Source organism: Morus notabilis, unplaced genomic scaffold (genome assembly GCF_000414095.1).
Source record: "Morus notabilis unplaced genomic scaffold, ASM41409v2 Scaffold1754, whole genome shotgun sequence".
Lineage (NCBI taxonomy): Eukaryota > Viridiplantae > Streptophyta > Magnoliopsida > Rosales > Moraceae > Morus > Morus notabilis.
Window position 1 is genome coordinate 5,405 of NW_010357865.1, and position 14,322 is coordinate 19,726.

General features: G+C 34.3%; 2 protein-coding genes across 3 annotated transcripts; both read right to left on the bottom strand.

Annotated features, from left to right (window-relative positions):
• Positions 1-2,056: 2,056 nt before the first annotated feature.
• On the bottom strand, positions 2,057-5,802 carry LOC21384924 (LEAF RUST 10 DISEASE-RESISTANCE LOCUS RECEPTOR-LIKE PROTEIN KINASE-like 2.5). The gene is made up of 3 exons (XM_010090938.2): positions 4,938-5,802; positions 3,729-3,764; positions 2,057-3,275 (listed from the first exon to the last, which is right to left on the bottom strand). The coding sequence occupies exons 1-3, from the start codon at positions 5,728-5,730 to the stop codon at positions 2,137-2,139; spliced, it is 1,968 nt and encodes a 655-aa protein (XP_010089240.1). The 5' UTR covers positions 5,731-5,802; the 3' UTR covers positions 2,057-2,136.
• A 4,001-nt stretch (positions 5,803-9,803) lies between these two features.
• Positions 9,804-13,986, bottom strand: LOC21384925 (LEAF RUST 10 DISEASE-RESISTANCE LOCUS RECEPTOR-LIKE PROTEIN KINASE-like 2.5). 2 transcript variants are annotated; one of them, XM_024176756.1, is made up of 4 exons: positions 13,059-13,986; positions 12,205-12,240; positions 10,753-11,911; positions 9,804-9,834 (listed from the first exon to the last, which is right to left on the bottom strand). In XM_024176756.1, the coding sequence occupies exons 1-3, from the start codon at positions 13,849-13,851 to the stop codon at positions 10,770-10,772; spliced, it is 1,971 nt and encodes a 656-aa protein (XP_024032524.1). In that variant the 5' UTR covers positions 13,852-13,986; the 3' UTR covers positions 9,804-9,834; positions 10,753-10,769. The 2 variants fall into 2 exon arrangements, with proteins under 2 accessions (XP_024032524.1, XP_024032518.1); XM_024176750.1 differs by lacking the exon at positions 9,804-9,834 and having other exon boundaries at positions 10,574-11,911.
• Between the last annotated feature and the right edge of the window lie 336 nt (positions 13,987-14,322).

The following is a 14,322-nucleotide window of genomic DNA, read 5'->3' on the forward strand; positions in this document are numbered from 1 at the left end:
GATTTAAATGAGTAATTTTAGAAGGACTTTAAGATGTACTTGAATTTAAGATTTCTCACGAAATCCGTTTTAAAGTCAAATGAGATGACCGATTGAAATGACTAGTTTAGAAAAACTTTTAAAGAGTATTTGAAACAAGAGTTCAAATGTTATTTCGTTTGAAGGATATTCCTGAAAGGTTTTATCTTAACTAAAATTAAGAAAAACTTTAAGAAATTTAGTGATTCACTTATTTGAAATTATTGTTACAAATTATGAAAGTATTCATTCTTATATAAAAAAAAAAAAAATGTTCCGCATATTTTAAGAAACCCCAGTAAGTACAAGTTAAAGTTTAAGTTACAGTGGCGGCCTCATAGGAGGGTCGTCACACTTATGACTTGAATTATTATATAAGTGAAGGCTCCTGCAAGTAATTTTCAATTAATAATCAAATGTGCAACATGAGATGAGATGCCTTGACCAAGACTTCCAAAATGAGAAAGACTGGGTAGTGTCTTATGACTTGAATTATTATATAAGTGAAGGCTCCTGCAAGTAATTTTCAATTAATAATCAAATGCGCAACATGAGATGAGATGCCTTGACCAAGACTTCCAAAATGAGAAAGACTGGGTAGTGTCTTTTGACTTGAATTATTATTATTATTATTATTATTATTATTATTATTATTATTTTCTGGAAATATTTGACTTGTATTATGAGTCTTCCATACGTATTCTCTGCACTGAGGGATTCCTCGAAGTAACGTAGCCTTATTAATTAATTATTATTTACATATTTTATGGGGCTTACATGCTAAAAAGGAAACTACGCCTCTTTATATTCTATCCATCCAATTAGATTGTGCCACTTCAATTAAACATGTCAACTCATTTAAATTAGACAACTCATCACTATTGTAATATTTCCATTTTCTTCCATTAACTTTTTTTTTTTTAACACATCATTTTCTTACTCCAAGCGTTCTCTGTTTCTCTCTCGCCTTGTCATTTTCCGTTTTCATTTTTTTTTATTTTCTTTGGCAAATGATACTCTCAAACCGACTTAACAATTTATGATGTCGATTATGAGAATTCAGAAACTTATACTGGTCTGATCTAACTGAAGGAATTTGGTTCCTTCAATTGACAACATTTTTTACATTGAAATGAGCACCGGAGCTATGCAAAAATGGGATGTATTAGCGAAACAAAACAACGAGCATAGGATCTGTTGCACTATAACTCTCTCTCTCAAAGCTTAGTAAAATCATGATTCATCAAATTGGTTTTTGGGTTGTGTTTTTTTCTTTTTTTTCTTTTTTTCTTAACCATGATAAATTTGATGTTGTTTGTGTTAGGAATGTTGTCTTAAAAGTATGAGATTTAATAAAAATAAATTTTTTATTATTTTATGTACATGTATTATTATTGAATACTTTATAAATATCATTAAAAATTCTGTAATTATTTATATAATATTGTATATAAGTGTTATATACCAAAAAATAAAATTATTATTTCCTATTTATGCGTGAACCGCTTAGTCATCATATTGTATTCAAAGCCAATTTGTTAAATAATTGCAAAAGTTGAGTTAAATATCACAACAACAGAAGAGAATCTCACGAATAAAAAGCAACGAGAAGCAAGCAGTTTGTTGGCAGATTACTTGAAGTTTTAGTTCTAAGTTTGTACATCTTCTAAACCTCAATTCGTAGTTTTGGAGGTATAAAGTGTCCCTATCGTCATTGGAGTTTTAACATAATTTCCAGGTGTCTATGTTCTCATATTCTCTTGTGCGTCCAAATAAAGGTTTGTGGTGTGAATGATACTGGTGAGTAGTACGTGATGAATCATATATAGATTAATGTGTTATCTAATTACAAGCTTACAAGAGATAAATTACAAGCAAGCTTACAAGAGATAAATTACAAGCTTACAAGAGAAGAAGAAGAAAAGCTTACAAGAGAAGAGAAGAAGAAGAAGAAGAAGAAAAGCTTACAAGAGATAAATTACAAGCTTACAAGAGGAGAAATCGAAGAAGAAGAATAAGTGATTAAATCTTTCGATCAGAGATATCTAAGAAGAAGAAGAGGAAGAAGAACTGATTAAATCTTTCGATCGGAGATATCTAAATCTTCAGTGGTCTAATCTAGTTGGATACTGCTGACAATGAGAAAGAAGAGTTTGTTAGCTGTAATTCTGGCGATGATGTAATTGGCGTAGACATGAAAGACTTTGGTGGGATGTGCAAAGCTTCTAAACTTGCTTCTAACATCTCTATTACTTTGGTCATGGATGGTCTATCTGATGGCATTGTCTGTATGCACCACAAGCCCACTATAATCATCTTTCTTACAATTCCATTTTCCTCATCCGTTTTAACACGTCGCGGTGTTAAATTGCTATCTGCTTCAAGATGTTTATAGATATAATCAGGAAAATACCCTTCGCCCTTCTGACTTTCGGTATCTGCATCTCTAATGCTCTTTATCCCTCCGACCATCTCAAGGATCATCATCCCGTAACTGTAAACATCAGACTTGTGAGAAACTCCTCCAAAGTTTCTACTGCAAACTTCCGGGGCTATGTATCCTATTGTCCCTCTAGCGCCATCCAATGTCGATATGATACTCTCTTTCCTCGGACAGAGCTTAGCAAGCCCAAAATCTGTAATCTTCGGGCAAAGATCTTCATCTAAGAGGATGTTATGTGGTTTTATGTCAAAGTGCAAAATTCGAGTGTTGCAGCCTCGGTGCAAGTACTCGAGCCCTCGAGCTATCCCAACACCAATCTGAAGCAGTTCATGCCACTCCAAAGACGGAGTAGTTTCCAGGAGCTTATCATTGTGAATGAACTTCTCCAATGATCCATTTGGCACAAACTCGAAAACAAGTGCTCTTTTGCTACCTTCTAAGCAAAATCCCAAAAGTGTCACAATATTTATGTGAGAAGTTCTGCTTATGCTGGCAACCTCATTAATAAAATCTTCTCCATTCCCTTTCGACGCGTTGAGGACCTTAACAGCCACGAGGCGTTCACCATCAAGAAGCTTTCCTCTGTACACCTCACCATAGCCTCCTTGGCCCAGTTTTTCTTTGAAAGATTTGGTCATTTTCTTGAGATCTGAGAATGCATATCTTTGAACATTGAGATATGCATAACTTCTAATGAAGTCTTCAAGGTCTTGATCATTTTTGTTCGTGAGATTTGCCCAAAACGTGGTCGACATAAGGGCTAATACCTTATTCTTCAAACAGCAAATCACGAAAGCTGAGAATAATCCAATTCCTGCATTAATTAACACCACTGTTATGACTAGTGACTCATTATTGGTCCAACAATAAAATACAATCAGGCAGTCCCAAAATATTTAATTATGGTCATTAGAATAGTTATATCAAAAACTAATCAAACCATTACTAGCAAAAAAAAAAAAAAAACTGATCAAACCATTGTATACCGGAAACGGTATAGGAATTTTCATGTAAAATTTCTTGGAGGAGATTTATCATAGATCTCGAAGATGGATCTTGAAGATGAATTTTGAAGATGAATTTTGAAGATGGATCTTGAAGATGGATTTTGAAGACGAAAGATGTAAAGGTATTTAATTTTTCTTGGTTTATAAAATTATTTTGTGTTTCACCAGTTGTAGAAACTGTCATCTGGCATGGATGCAATAATACGTAGTAAACGAATTATTAGAGTCAAAATCACTTTAATTAAAGCGTGTGCCCTTACCGAGTACAATCCTCAGAACATGCATCAAACTGCTACCTGCATAAGATAATACCGTGCGTTAAACACAATGCAAAGTATATAAAGGCTTTTTTTTTTTTGAAAGAAAAAAAAAATAACAAGTTGAGGGATAGTCTAAAATTTATCCAAATTTGCAGGTTGAGTGGTTGGCATGTTTTTCTTATATTCTAATTCGGCTTCGAAATAGAAAAATACTACTTTTAGGATTCAACTTGTTCGTAAAATGAAATACGACTAATGAGCCTTTACAAATAGTGTATTTGGTATGGGGGAAAGAGAGAGGAAAGAAAATAGAGGAAGGATTTTGTAGTGAAAAGTGGAATTTTAGGTTGTTTGGTAGAGAAGAAATGAAGAATAAATGAAAATGAAAATATATGAGGCCCACCAATTTTTAATCCTTCCAACTTTGGGAAGAAAAGAGGAGGAAAAAAGTTTAACAAAAGAATGAGACGTAAAATAATAATTTTAACATTCACCATTCATCATATTTTTATTTGTATGGGGGTATTATTGTAAAATGTCTTAAATTTGACATTTTCTTTTCCGTTTTCTTTCTCTTCTACCAAACAACATGAAAGAAAATCATTTTACTTTCTCCACCTAAGTATTTTACTTCTCTTTCCTTTCTCTTTTCTATCCATCCTACTAAACATAGCATAAATTTTGGATAAATTTAAAATTTGGTTCCCAAAAAATATAAGTTGTCTAACTTTGTTTCACACAGTTCAACATGACACAAAAATGACCCCACACTTTTCATGAGTTACAATATTGATATTTTTGTCAATAAAACTTTAATTTTTTAATAGTTTTAATCACCATGCTGATGATGGGAGACTTTCATCCGGCGGCTTCATATAGATTACCGTCAGTAGTCTGATAGAAGTTTTTTTTTTATATCACCGCATGTAATTTTGATAACACATATTGTCGACCTTTGACTAATCCCTCAAAAAGAGGTATTGATGAGAGAGTCGTAATTTGAAGGTCAAAAATGAAAGAGTGCCTGTTTAAAGGCATATTTTTGTGCTTTTCCCTAACACTAACGATGGATAGTTATATTCCTTCCAATAAAATGTCATGAATCTTACAATAATCTCTCCACTAATTAAAAGTAGTAATATCGCTTCCTTAAGAAAAAGGAGCATGTTGCTTGTGGCACAAGGAATAAAAAAAAAATAGAAGACATACCAGAACGAGAAGGACACACAGAATCCTCAGCCGATCCAACAAGGCAGAAGCAGAGAAATTGGCTGGTGGTAACATTCGACCCGCATTTCCCGCCCGATCGCTCGCACGCTCCGCACGCCATCCTAAACTGTTGATCATACTCGACATCAAACCCTTCTTTCAAAGCCTCCTTTACTCCTACTAAACCAGTAGTACTCTTCGAAATCGAAACTCTAATCACGTTCCCACACGCCCTCAAACTCCCTCCCAAATTGCTCACCAAAGAATCGTTTGCATAATAAACGGTCTCAACATTCCCGCCATCATCCCCGCACGTGAAATTACTATATCCGTGTGAAACGAACTCTTGATGAAGTTGATTTTGGCATTTGTAGATCAAAGTTAGATTCTGAACCGTTGGAGCGAACCGGAAGAGATTGTGATCCAGAGTGGTGTTGACATATTTCGGAGAGCAAGGACCATCCCAGAGATCTGATCTCGCTAGTGGCATGGAATCTGTATCGTTTGATTGGCTGACGTTGAGAATGAGGTAGTCTAGGCCGTTGATTTGGATGACCGGGTGGTGATAATTGTCTCCGCAATGAATTTTGAAGTTTCGGAGACCACAGAATTCGGGCCTGGATTCTCCCCAGAAAGGGTATGGAAGGTTTTTGATGTCTCCACAGCTAAGCTGCTTATTGCTACTGCAAATCGTGAAGTAGTACTGCGCGGAATTGTCGCCTTCGCAGTGCGAAAATTGGATGGTTAAAAAGATGAAGATTGTTATGGCGAGGGATTTTGGTAACGGCTCCATATCATTTGGTCTGAGATTTGCCGTTGGGGTTTGGCAGAAGGATACATTTATATATGTATTATATACAATTGGCAATAGTAATGCCAAATTAATTATTGAATGATGCTGATTCATATTTTGCCAAAAATCCGGAGGCGGCCCAGTGCAATGCTTTGGGCAAAGAACGCTAAGTTGGTTTGTAATAAGATTTTTCTTGGAAAATAGATAAGAGATAGAGACAGGAAAGAGATGGCTTTAAGTCTCGATCAAAACTACAAAGACTAATATGCTGCCAACAGACTACTTGTCATTTTGACACAGTTAGAGGTCACTATGAAGAAACGTGGAAAGTGGGTTTGTAAACTGAAGAATAACTAATTAGATAAATAAAAGGAGAAACATTCTTCCAAAATAGTGGAGCCCATAATCAGTTGAAGTCTCTATTGTGTAGCTTGCGAATAAATAAACGTTTTGTTATTTAGTTAGCCATCTTGTGTAATTATCCAGCCGCCGAACTGGTCAAAAGTTTATGATTACGTACGGAATTTTTCCTATGGAGAAAAATCAAACTTTTGTTATTTGTCTCTAAATTGGAAGGAAACTCGATCGTAGGCAATGTAGAGAAAACGTGCCAGTTTGGACGTATGAAAATAAAAGGGGAAAATATCAGAAATACAACCCAAAATGTTAAAAAAATATATTATTTATATTACTCCATTATAAAAATAAATAATTATTATTTAATGAAAAATAAAAAATCACGACAGTACTCAATTATTGAAAATGATATAAATAATTGTACAAAACTCTAACAAACCACATTTTTCTGAATAATAAAAGACGTTGAAGTCTCACCCATGTCCTAAGCAAAATGAAAGAAAGGAAAATAAATAATAAATTAAAATAAAAATTCAAAATAATAAATTAAAATAAAAATTCTTACCCGTGCACACGTATAGATGTACGTAGTCGACTGAACTGAGGGCGTAGTTGTCAAGATTGTAAAAATATACGCGTAACTAATTGCATTGAATTCTGTATAGGAACTAATTAGTTCGTCAATATAATATGAATATCGAATCTAGATATGCATGTGGGTAGAGTCAATGCAGTCAAAAATTGTACTCAAGTAGTATATATGAAGAAATGTAGACAAATGAGCTCTCTCATCCTCTGCTAATTTCGAAAGATACAAAACAATCCATGTGATCACCTAACCAAAAAAGAAAAAAGTAATAAAAACATGTAAAAAAGGAAACATATAAGATCGATCTTCCAATACTATGCAACATATTTCTGCAAACTAGTCTAAATATTTAGGTTTAAATGTGATGGAGATTATCTCTAAGTTTTTCATTGTGCTTAATAATCTTGACAGGATTTGAATTATAGGAAATTTACTTTGTTGAAATATTTTGTTTATGTTCGAGAGGGATTAATGAATATATTAAGAAAACTCACAATAATAAGGAATGCATATAATTAATTTAGTTAGGAAATTCATATAGGATTAGTTATGGTGAATCAAAACCCCTAGTAGCTAAATTTTTATTGCCAATTTATTATGTTTTATTTACTTTGAATAGTCCTATTTTTTGATGGGTTATTCAAATAATCTTCACTATTAACAATTTCAATTTCGGCCTATAATTAAACTCAATCCTCGTGGGACAATACTCTAATTAGACGGTCGTGGTGTAGTTATAACTTATTATTTTATTACTTGTGACGAATTGTGCACTTGCGAAATTAATAAACTAGCTTTAAGATTAAATTGTGTATTTTTTTTCCTTTTTCTTCTTTTATTTTATTTTTCCTTGTTTTTAATTTTTTTTTTGTGTTGTTCACTTTATTTTATTTGAGTAATCAAATAATGTTGCATCGATCATTGACGGTCGTGGTGTAGTGGTAAAGAAGCATTTGTTAGGTCTCCTCTACCTATCTTTCTAGGGTTCGAATCTCCATTCACGTAAAAGGTTGCCCAACCCCTTCGAGGAAATTAAGTAGGCTCATGTGGGCCACACCATAGGTGGAGGGAGTGAAAATCGATTGGATGGTCGATGGGAGATTCGTTCAGGCTATTTTCACGTTCTCAGTGGTACTCAAGATTGCTGCTATAGCTGAAGGGACTAGAAGACGTAAAATGCACCACCAAATTCCTTTTTTTTATCAACAAAAAATAAAGCTCCATCGATTAGTCATCACAATTGTTTTGTCCAACACGACATGAAATCATTTTAAGTGGCTTGGGAGTGATTTAGTGGAAAGGTAACTCAATCACAACTTTTCCAAAGTGAAATCTTCTCCAAATATTATGCTAAGGATGGAGCTATGAAGTAGAAATTAGGTGGATAATGCGCCATTTCCGATATTAAGGAATCTTGAGAATAGATTAAGCATGCAAAAATTTAATAGTGAAACGATAATTAAGACAATAGAAACCCAAATATATATAAATAAAAAATAAGGTAATTTTCAGAGTTAGGATTTCATTTAGCTCTTTGGTTAGCTTTTTCGACCACGTGGAATATGGAGAATATGAGAAGCTTGCCTCCAATACCGTTGGAAATGTGTATCATCTTTTATCCTTTTCGGTTAGATTGGCCCAAGGACTAACCTGGGCCTTCATATGCCTCAGTTATCCACCTTAGTTCATACTCGCAGCCAGAAAATTGTTTGCTTTTTTGTTTTTTATTCTTCATTATTACTCTTTTAATTAATACTGTTCTTTAACTAAAAAAAATATTAATTAAGAGTAACTAATTAAAAATTTAAATTCATGCACTCAATATTTGTCTCATTTCCCATATTGCATCTCCACACTATTAAGAATCAAAAGAACCAATTTTTTTTTTTTTTTGGGAAATAGTAGAAAATAGGCCAATATGAAAAGCTTAAGAAAGTATATAGGTCAATTTTTAGCTATAAAAATTAATAGGCCATAACTTGTCAAGTTATGGTTCATAACCAGATAAGTTATGGATAAATTTGTCAAGTTATGGTTCGTAGTCAGACAAGTTATGGATAAAAACCGTGAATGACTTGTCAAGTTATGGTTTATAACCAGACAAGTTCATAACTTGACAAGTTACGAAAATAGTAATTTAGCCTATTTATTAACTTATATAAACTATTGGCCTATTAATTTTAATTCAACTCAAGTCTTGGCCTATTTTCCTCTTTTTTTCCTTTTTTTTTCTCTTTTCAGCTCGAAAAATATTTGATTATTTTTTCCAATGTAGATTAATGAACTCATAATGTATGTGTGTGTTTTATGAGGAAAGTACATGATTTACCATGATTTTATGCATATGTATTATTTATACCATTTTCAATAATTAAGTATTATTGTGGCCTATAATTTTCTCTCTATTAATTAGATTGTAATTATTTATTTTTAAGTCGAGCGGTATAAATAATATTTTTCACCATGTTGAGCGGTAGTTTTTGAGTTTTTTTACTTTGTTTTTCGAACAATGCTTGTCCATAACTAAAAAGTCCGTAACTCGAAAACTTCATTTCATTCGGAACCGCAAGAGGATATATTTACATAACTACGATTCCCAATCCCAGCAAATACGTGTAGTTCTGGACGGCATATAAAACAGGAATACAAGAAGGGATTTTTTTTTTTTTTTTTTTTTTTCCTTTCTTCTATTTGTTGGAAGAAACTTAAGGCCTTATTGTTATCCTCTATTTCTGTCTCTTGGCCATGCACTAAAAGTCTAAAATGCTATTGGGATACATATATATATATATATGACCTAAGCATTTGCACTAAGCATTCTCCTAGAGAGACATTAAAGTAATTTCTATTTATACACAGCAACATTATATTATAAGTATCAAATTATAGACCTTGAGGTGCTAAATCACAATCCGAAGAACAATCAGACATGGAAGCTCGGTTGCCAGTACTTTCAACAGTACTCATTCCATATATATATGGCGTGTTCACTTGCATCCAATCAGTGCAGTCCATCTGTACATTGCTGGGAAGGAAGCAGCCAACGCTCATCATTGATTTATCATCAAGATTTTGGTGCCCATTTTGCTCAATTTCTTTTATCATCATTCCTTGTTGAGTATTGTTAGGATATTGCAGGTCCGTAATCATGTGATCACCTGTCAAAAACATATGATATATAGGTCAATCGTTTTAATTATTTTTATCATTAATTTTTGTTATTATAGAACTATATGCGACGCATTTTTATATTTGCGTGCGCTTATTAATGAATCGTGACAATCTATCGACTATATATGTGCAAATCATGCAACGATAAAGATGTCTCTCCTTCTCATCCTGAAATTCTTTTCAGGATGTTCTCATTTTCGAATCTTAACAGCCTCAATATTAGTCTTGCTCGAGCTGTACAACGTTGGATCATGGTTGGTTTGTATGAAATTGGGTTTATGTTTAAATTATAATTGAGTCAGGCTATGAGGCTTGGGATTTCTACTATAAATGCAAGTCAATTACTATAACTCTCTCTCTCAAAGCTTAGTAAAATCATGATTCATCAAATTGGTTTTTGGGTTGTGTTTTTTTTTTCTTTTTTTCTTAACCATGATAAATTTGATGTTGTTTGTGTTAGGAATGTTGTCCTAAAAGCATGAGATTTAATAAAAATAAATTTTTCATTATTTTATGTACATATATTGTTAAATACTTTATGAATATCATTGAAAATTCCGTAATTATTTATGTAATATTGTATATAAGTATTATATACGAAAAAATAATATTATTATTTCCTATTTATGCTCGAACCGCTTAGTCATCATATTGTATTCAAAGCCAAAATGTTAAATAATTGCAAAGGTTGAGCTAACTATCACAACGACAAAAGAGAATCTCACGAATAAAAAGCAACGAGAAGCAAGCAGTTTGTACTTTGTAGGCTGATTACTTGAAGTTTTAGTTCTAAGTTTGTAGGTCTTCTAAACCTCAATTCGTAGTGCTGGCGGTATAAAATGCTTTAACAAAAAAAAAAAGAACTTATTAAATCTTTCAATGGGAGATATCTAGATCTTCTTTACCCAAAAAGTGGTCTATTCTAGTTGGATACTGCTGACGATGAGAAAGAAGAGTTTGTTAGCTGTAATTCTGGTGATGATGTAATTGGCGTAGACATGAAAGACTTTGGTGGGATGTGCAAAGTTTCTAAACTTCCTTCCAACATCTCTATTACTTTGGTCATGGATGGTCTATCTGATGGCATTGTCTGTATGCACCACAAGCCCACTATAATCATCTTTCTTGCAATTTCATTTTCCTCATCCGTTTCAACACCACGCGGTGTTAAATTGCTATCTGCTTCGAGATGTTTATAGATATAATCAGGAAAATACCCTCCGCTCTTCTGAGTACATTCGGTCTCCGCTTCTCTAATGCTCTTTATCCCTCCGACCATCTCAAGGATCATCATCCCGTAGCTATAAACATCAGACTTGTGAGAAACTCCTCCAAAGTTTCTACTGCAAACTTCTGGGGCTATGTATCCTATTGTCCCTCTAGCGCCATCCAATGTCGATATGATACTCTCTTTCCTCGGACAGAGCTTAGCAAGCCCAAAATCTGTAATCTTCGGGCAAAGATCTTCATCTAAGAGGATGTTATGTGGTTTTATGTCAAAGTGCAAAATTCGAGTGTTGCAGCCTCGGTGCAAGTACTCGAGCCCTCGAGCTATCCCAATGCCAATCTGAAGCAGTTCATGCCACTCCAAAGACGGAGTAGTTTCCGAGCGATTATCATTTTGAATGAACTTCTCCAATGATCCGTTAGACACAAACTCGAAAACAAGTGCTCTTTTGCTACCTTCTAAACAAAATCCCAAAAGTGTCACAATATTTATGTGAGAAGTTCTGCTGATGCTGGCAACCTCATTAATAAAATCTTCTCCATTCCCTTTCGACGCGTTGAGGACCTTAACAGCCACGAGGCGTTCACCATCAAGAAGCTTTCCTTTGTACACTTCACCATAGCCTCCTTGGCCCAGTTTTTCTTTGAAAGATTTGGTCATTTTCTTGAGATCTGAGAATGCATATCTTTGAACATTGAGATATGCATAACTTCTAATGAAGTCTTCAAGGCCTTGATCATTTTTGTCCGTGAGATTTGCCCAAAACTTGGTCGACATAAGGGCTAATACCTTATTCTTGAAACAGCAAATCACGAAAGCTGAGAATAATCCAATTCCTGCATTGATGAACTAGTGAATCATTATTGGTCCAACAATAAAATACAATCAGGTAGTCCCAAAATATTTAATTATGGTCACTAGAATAGTTATATCAATAACTAATCAAACCATTACTAGGAAAAAATAAAAATAAAATAAAAAAAAAACCTGATCAAACCATGAAATTCTACTTAACCCCAACACAATTTGATCACCAGCTGTAGAAACTGTCATCTGACATGGATGCAATAATACGTAGTAAACGAATTATTAGACTCAAAATCACTTTAATTAAAGCGTGTGCCCATACCGAGTACAATCCTCAGAACATGCATCAAACTACTACCTGCATAAGATAATACCGTGCGTTAAACACAATGCAGAGTATATAAAGTTTTTTTTTTTTTTTAAAGAAAAAAAAAATAACAAGTTGAGGGATAGTCTAAAATTTATCCAAATTTGCAGGTTGAGTGGTTGACATGTTTTTCTAATATTCTAATTTGGCTTCGAAATAGAAAAATACTACTTTTAAGATGTCACTTGTTCTCAAAATGAAATAAGACTAATGAGCCTTCCCAAAATTTTGGATAAATTTTAAATTTGGTTCCCGAAAATAATAAGTTGTTTAACTTTGTCTCATACAGTTCAAAGTCACACAAAAATGACACCACACTTTTTATGAGTTGTAATTTTAATACTTTTATCGATGAAACATTTTCTTAACAGGTTTAATCATCATGCTGATGATCGGAGACTTTCATCCGGTGGCTTCATATAGATTACTGCCGGTAGTCTGATAGATTTTTTTTTTTTTTTTTTTTTTTTTTACATCGCTGCATGTAATTTTGATAACACGTCTTGTCGATCTTTGACTAATCCCTTAAAAGAGGAATTGATGAAAGTGTCATGATTTGAAGGTCAAAAATGAAAGAGTGCCCGTTTAAAGGCATATTTTTGTGCTTTCCCCTAACACTAACGATGGATAGTTATATTGCTTCCAATAAAATATCACGAATCTTACAATAATCGCACCACTAATTAAAAATAGTAATATCGCTTCCTTAAAAAAAAAAAAAAAAAAAAAAAAAAAAAAAAAAAAAAAAAAAAAAGAAGAAGAAGCATGTTGCTTGTGGCACAAGGAATAAAAATAAATAGAAGACATACCAGAATGAGAAGGACACACAGAATCCTCAGCCGATCCAGCACGGCAGAAGCAGAGAAATCGGCTGGTGGTAACATTCGACCCGCATTTCCCGCCCGATCGCTCGCACGCTCCGCACGCCATCCTAAACCGATGATCATACTCGACATCAAACCCTTCTTTCAAAGCCTCCTTTACTCCTACTAAACCCGTGGTACTCTTCGAAATCGAAACTCTAATCACGTTCCCACACGCCCTCAAACTCCCTCCCAAATTGCTCACCAAAGAATCGTTTGCATAATAAACAGTCTCAACATTCCCGCCATCACCCCCGCACGTGAAATTACTATATCCGTGTGAAACAAACTCTTGATGAAGTTGCTTTTGGCATTTGTAGATCAAAGTTAGATTCCCAACCGTTGGAGCGAACCGGAAGAGATTGTGATCCAGAGTGGTGTTGACATATTTCGGAGAGCAAGGACCATCCCAGAGATCTGATCTCGCTAGTGTCATGGAATCTGTATCGTTTGACTGGCTGACGTTGAGAATGAGGTAGTCTAGGCCGTTGATTTGGATGACCGGGTGGTGATAATTGTCTCCGCAATGAATTTTGAAGTCCCGGAGACCGCAGAATTCGGGCCTGGATTCTCCCCAAAAAGGGTATGGAAGGTTTTTGAAGTCTCCACAGCTAAGCTGCTTATTGGTACTGCAAATTGTGAAGTAGTACTGCTCGGAATTATCGCCTTCACAGTACGAAAATCGGATGGTTAAAAAGATAAAGATTGTTATGGCGAGGGATTTTGGTAACAGCTCCATATCATTTGGTCTGAGATTTGCCGTTGGGGTTTGACAGAAAGATATACATATGTATTATAAACAATTGGCAATAGTAATGCCAAATTAGTTATTGAATGATGCTGATTCATATTTTGCCAAAAATCCGGAGACGGCCCAGACGTGCAATGCTTTGGGCAAAGAACGCTAAGTTGGTTTGTAATAAGATTTTTCATGGAAAACAGATAAGAGAAAGAGACAGGAAAGAGATGTGGCTTTAAGTCTCGAACAAAACTACAAAGACCAATATGCTGCCAACAGACTAGTAGTCATTGTGACGCAGTTAGAGGTCACTATGACTAATAGAAAGAGCAAACGTACAGGAAGCAATGTCTATTGAAGAAACGTGGAAAGTGGGTTTGAAAACTTGTCTATTGAAGAAATGTGTGTTTCTATATAATGGTGGCGGATGTATGCGAAAGGTAATTTCAGACCTGAGTCCTGTAAACTTTG

What these genes read in the sequence shown, in the direction of transcription:
- LOC21384924 (XM_010090938.2), bottom strand. Translation starts at nt 5,730, where the DNA reads ATGGAGCCGTTACCAAAATCCCTCGCCATAACAATCTTCATCTTTTTA. An exon ending in TGTGTGTCCTTCTCGTTCTG is followed by an intron (nt 3,765 to 4,937) that starts GTATGTCTTCTA and finishes TATCTTATGCAG; the next exon opens with GTAGCAGTTTGATGCATGTT. An exon ending in TGTTCTGAGGATTGTACTCG is followed by an intron (nt 3,276 to 3,728) that starts GTAAGGGCACAC and finishes TAATTAATGCAG; the next exon opens with GAATTGGATTATTCTCAGCT.
- LOC21384925 (XM_024176756.1), bottom strand. Translation starts at nt 13,851, where the DNA reads ATGGAGCTGTTACCAAAATCCCTCGCCATAACAATCTTTATCTTTTTA. An exon ending in TGTGTGTCCTTCTCATTCTG is followed by an intron (nt 12,241 to 13,058) that starts GTATGTCTTCTA and finishes TATCTTATGCAG; the next exon opens with GTAGTAGTTTGATGCATGTT. An exon ending in TGTTCTGAGGATTGTACTCG is followed by an intron (nt 11,912 to 12,204) that starts GTATGGGCACAC and finishes TCATCAATGCAG; the next exon opens with GAATTGGATTATTCTCAGCT.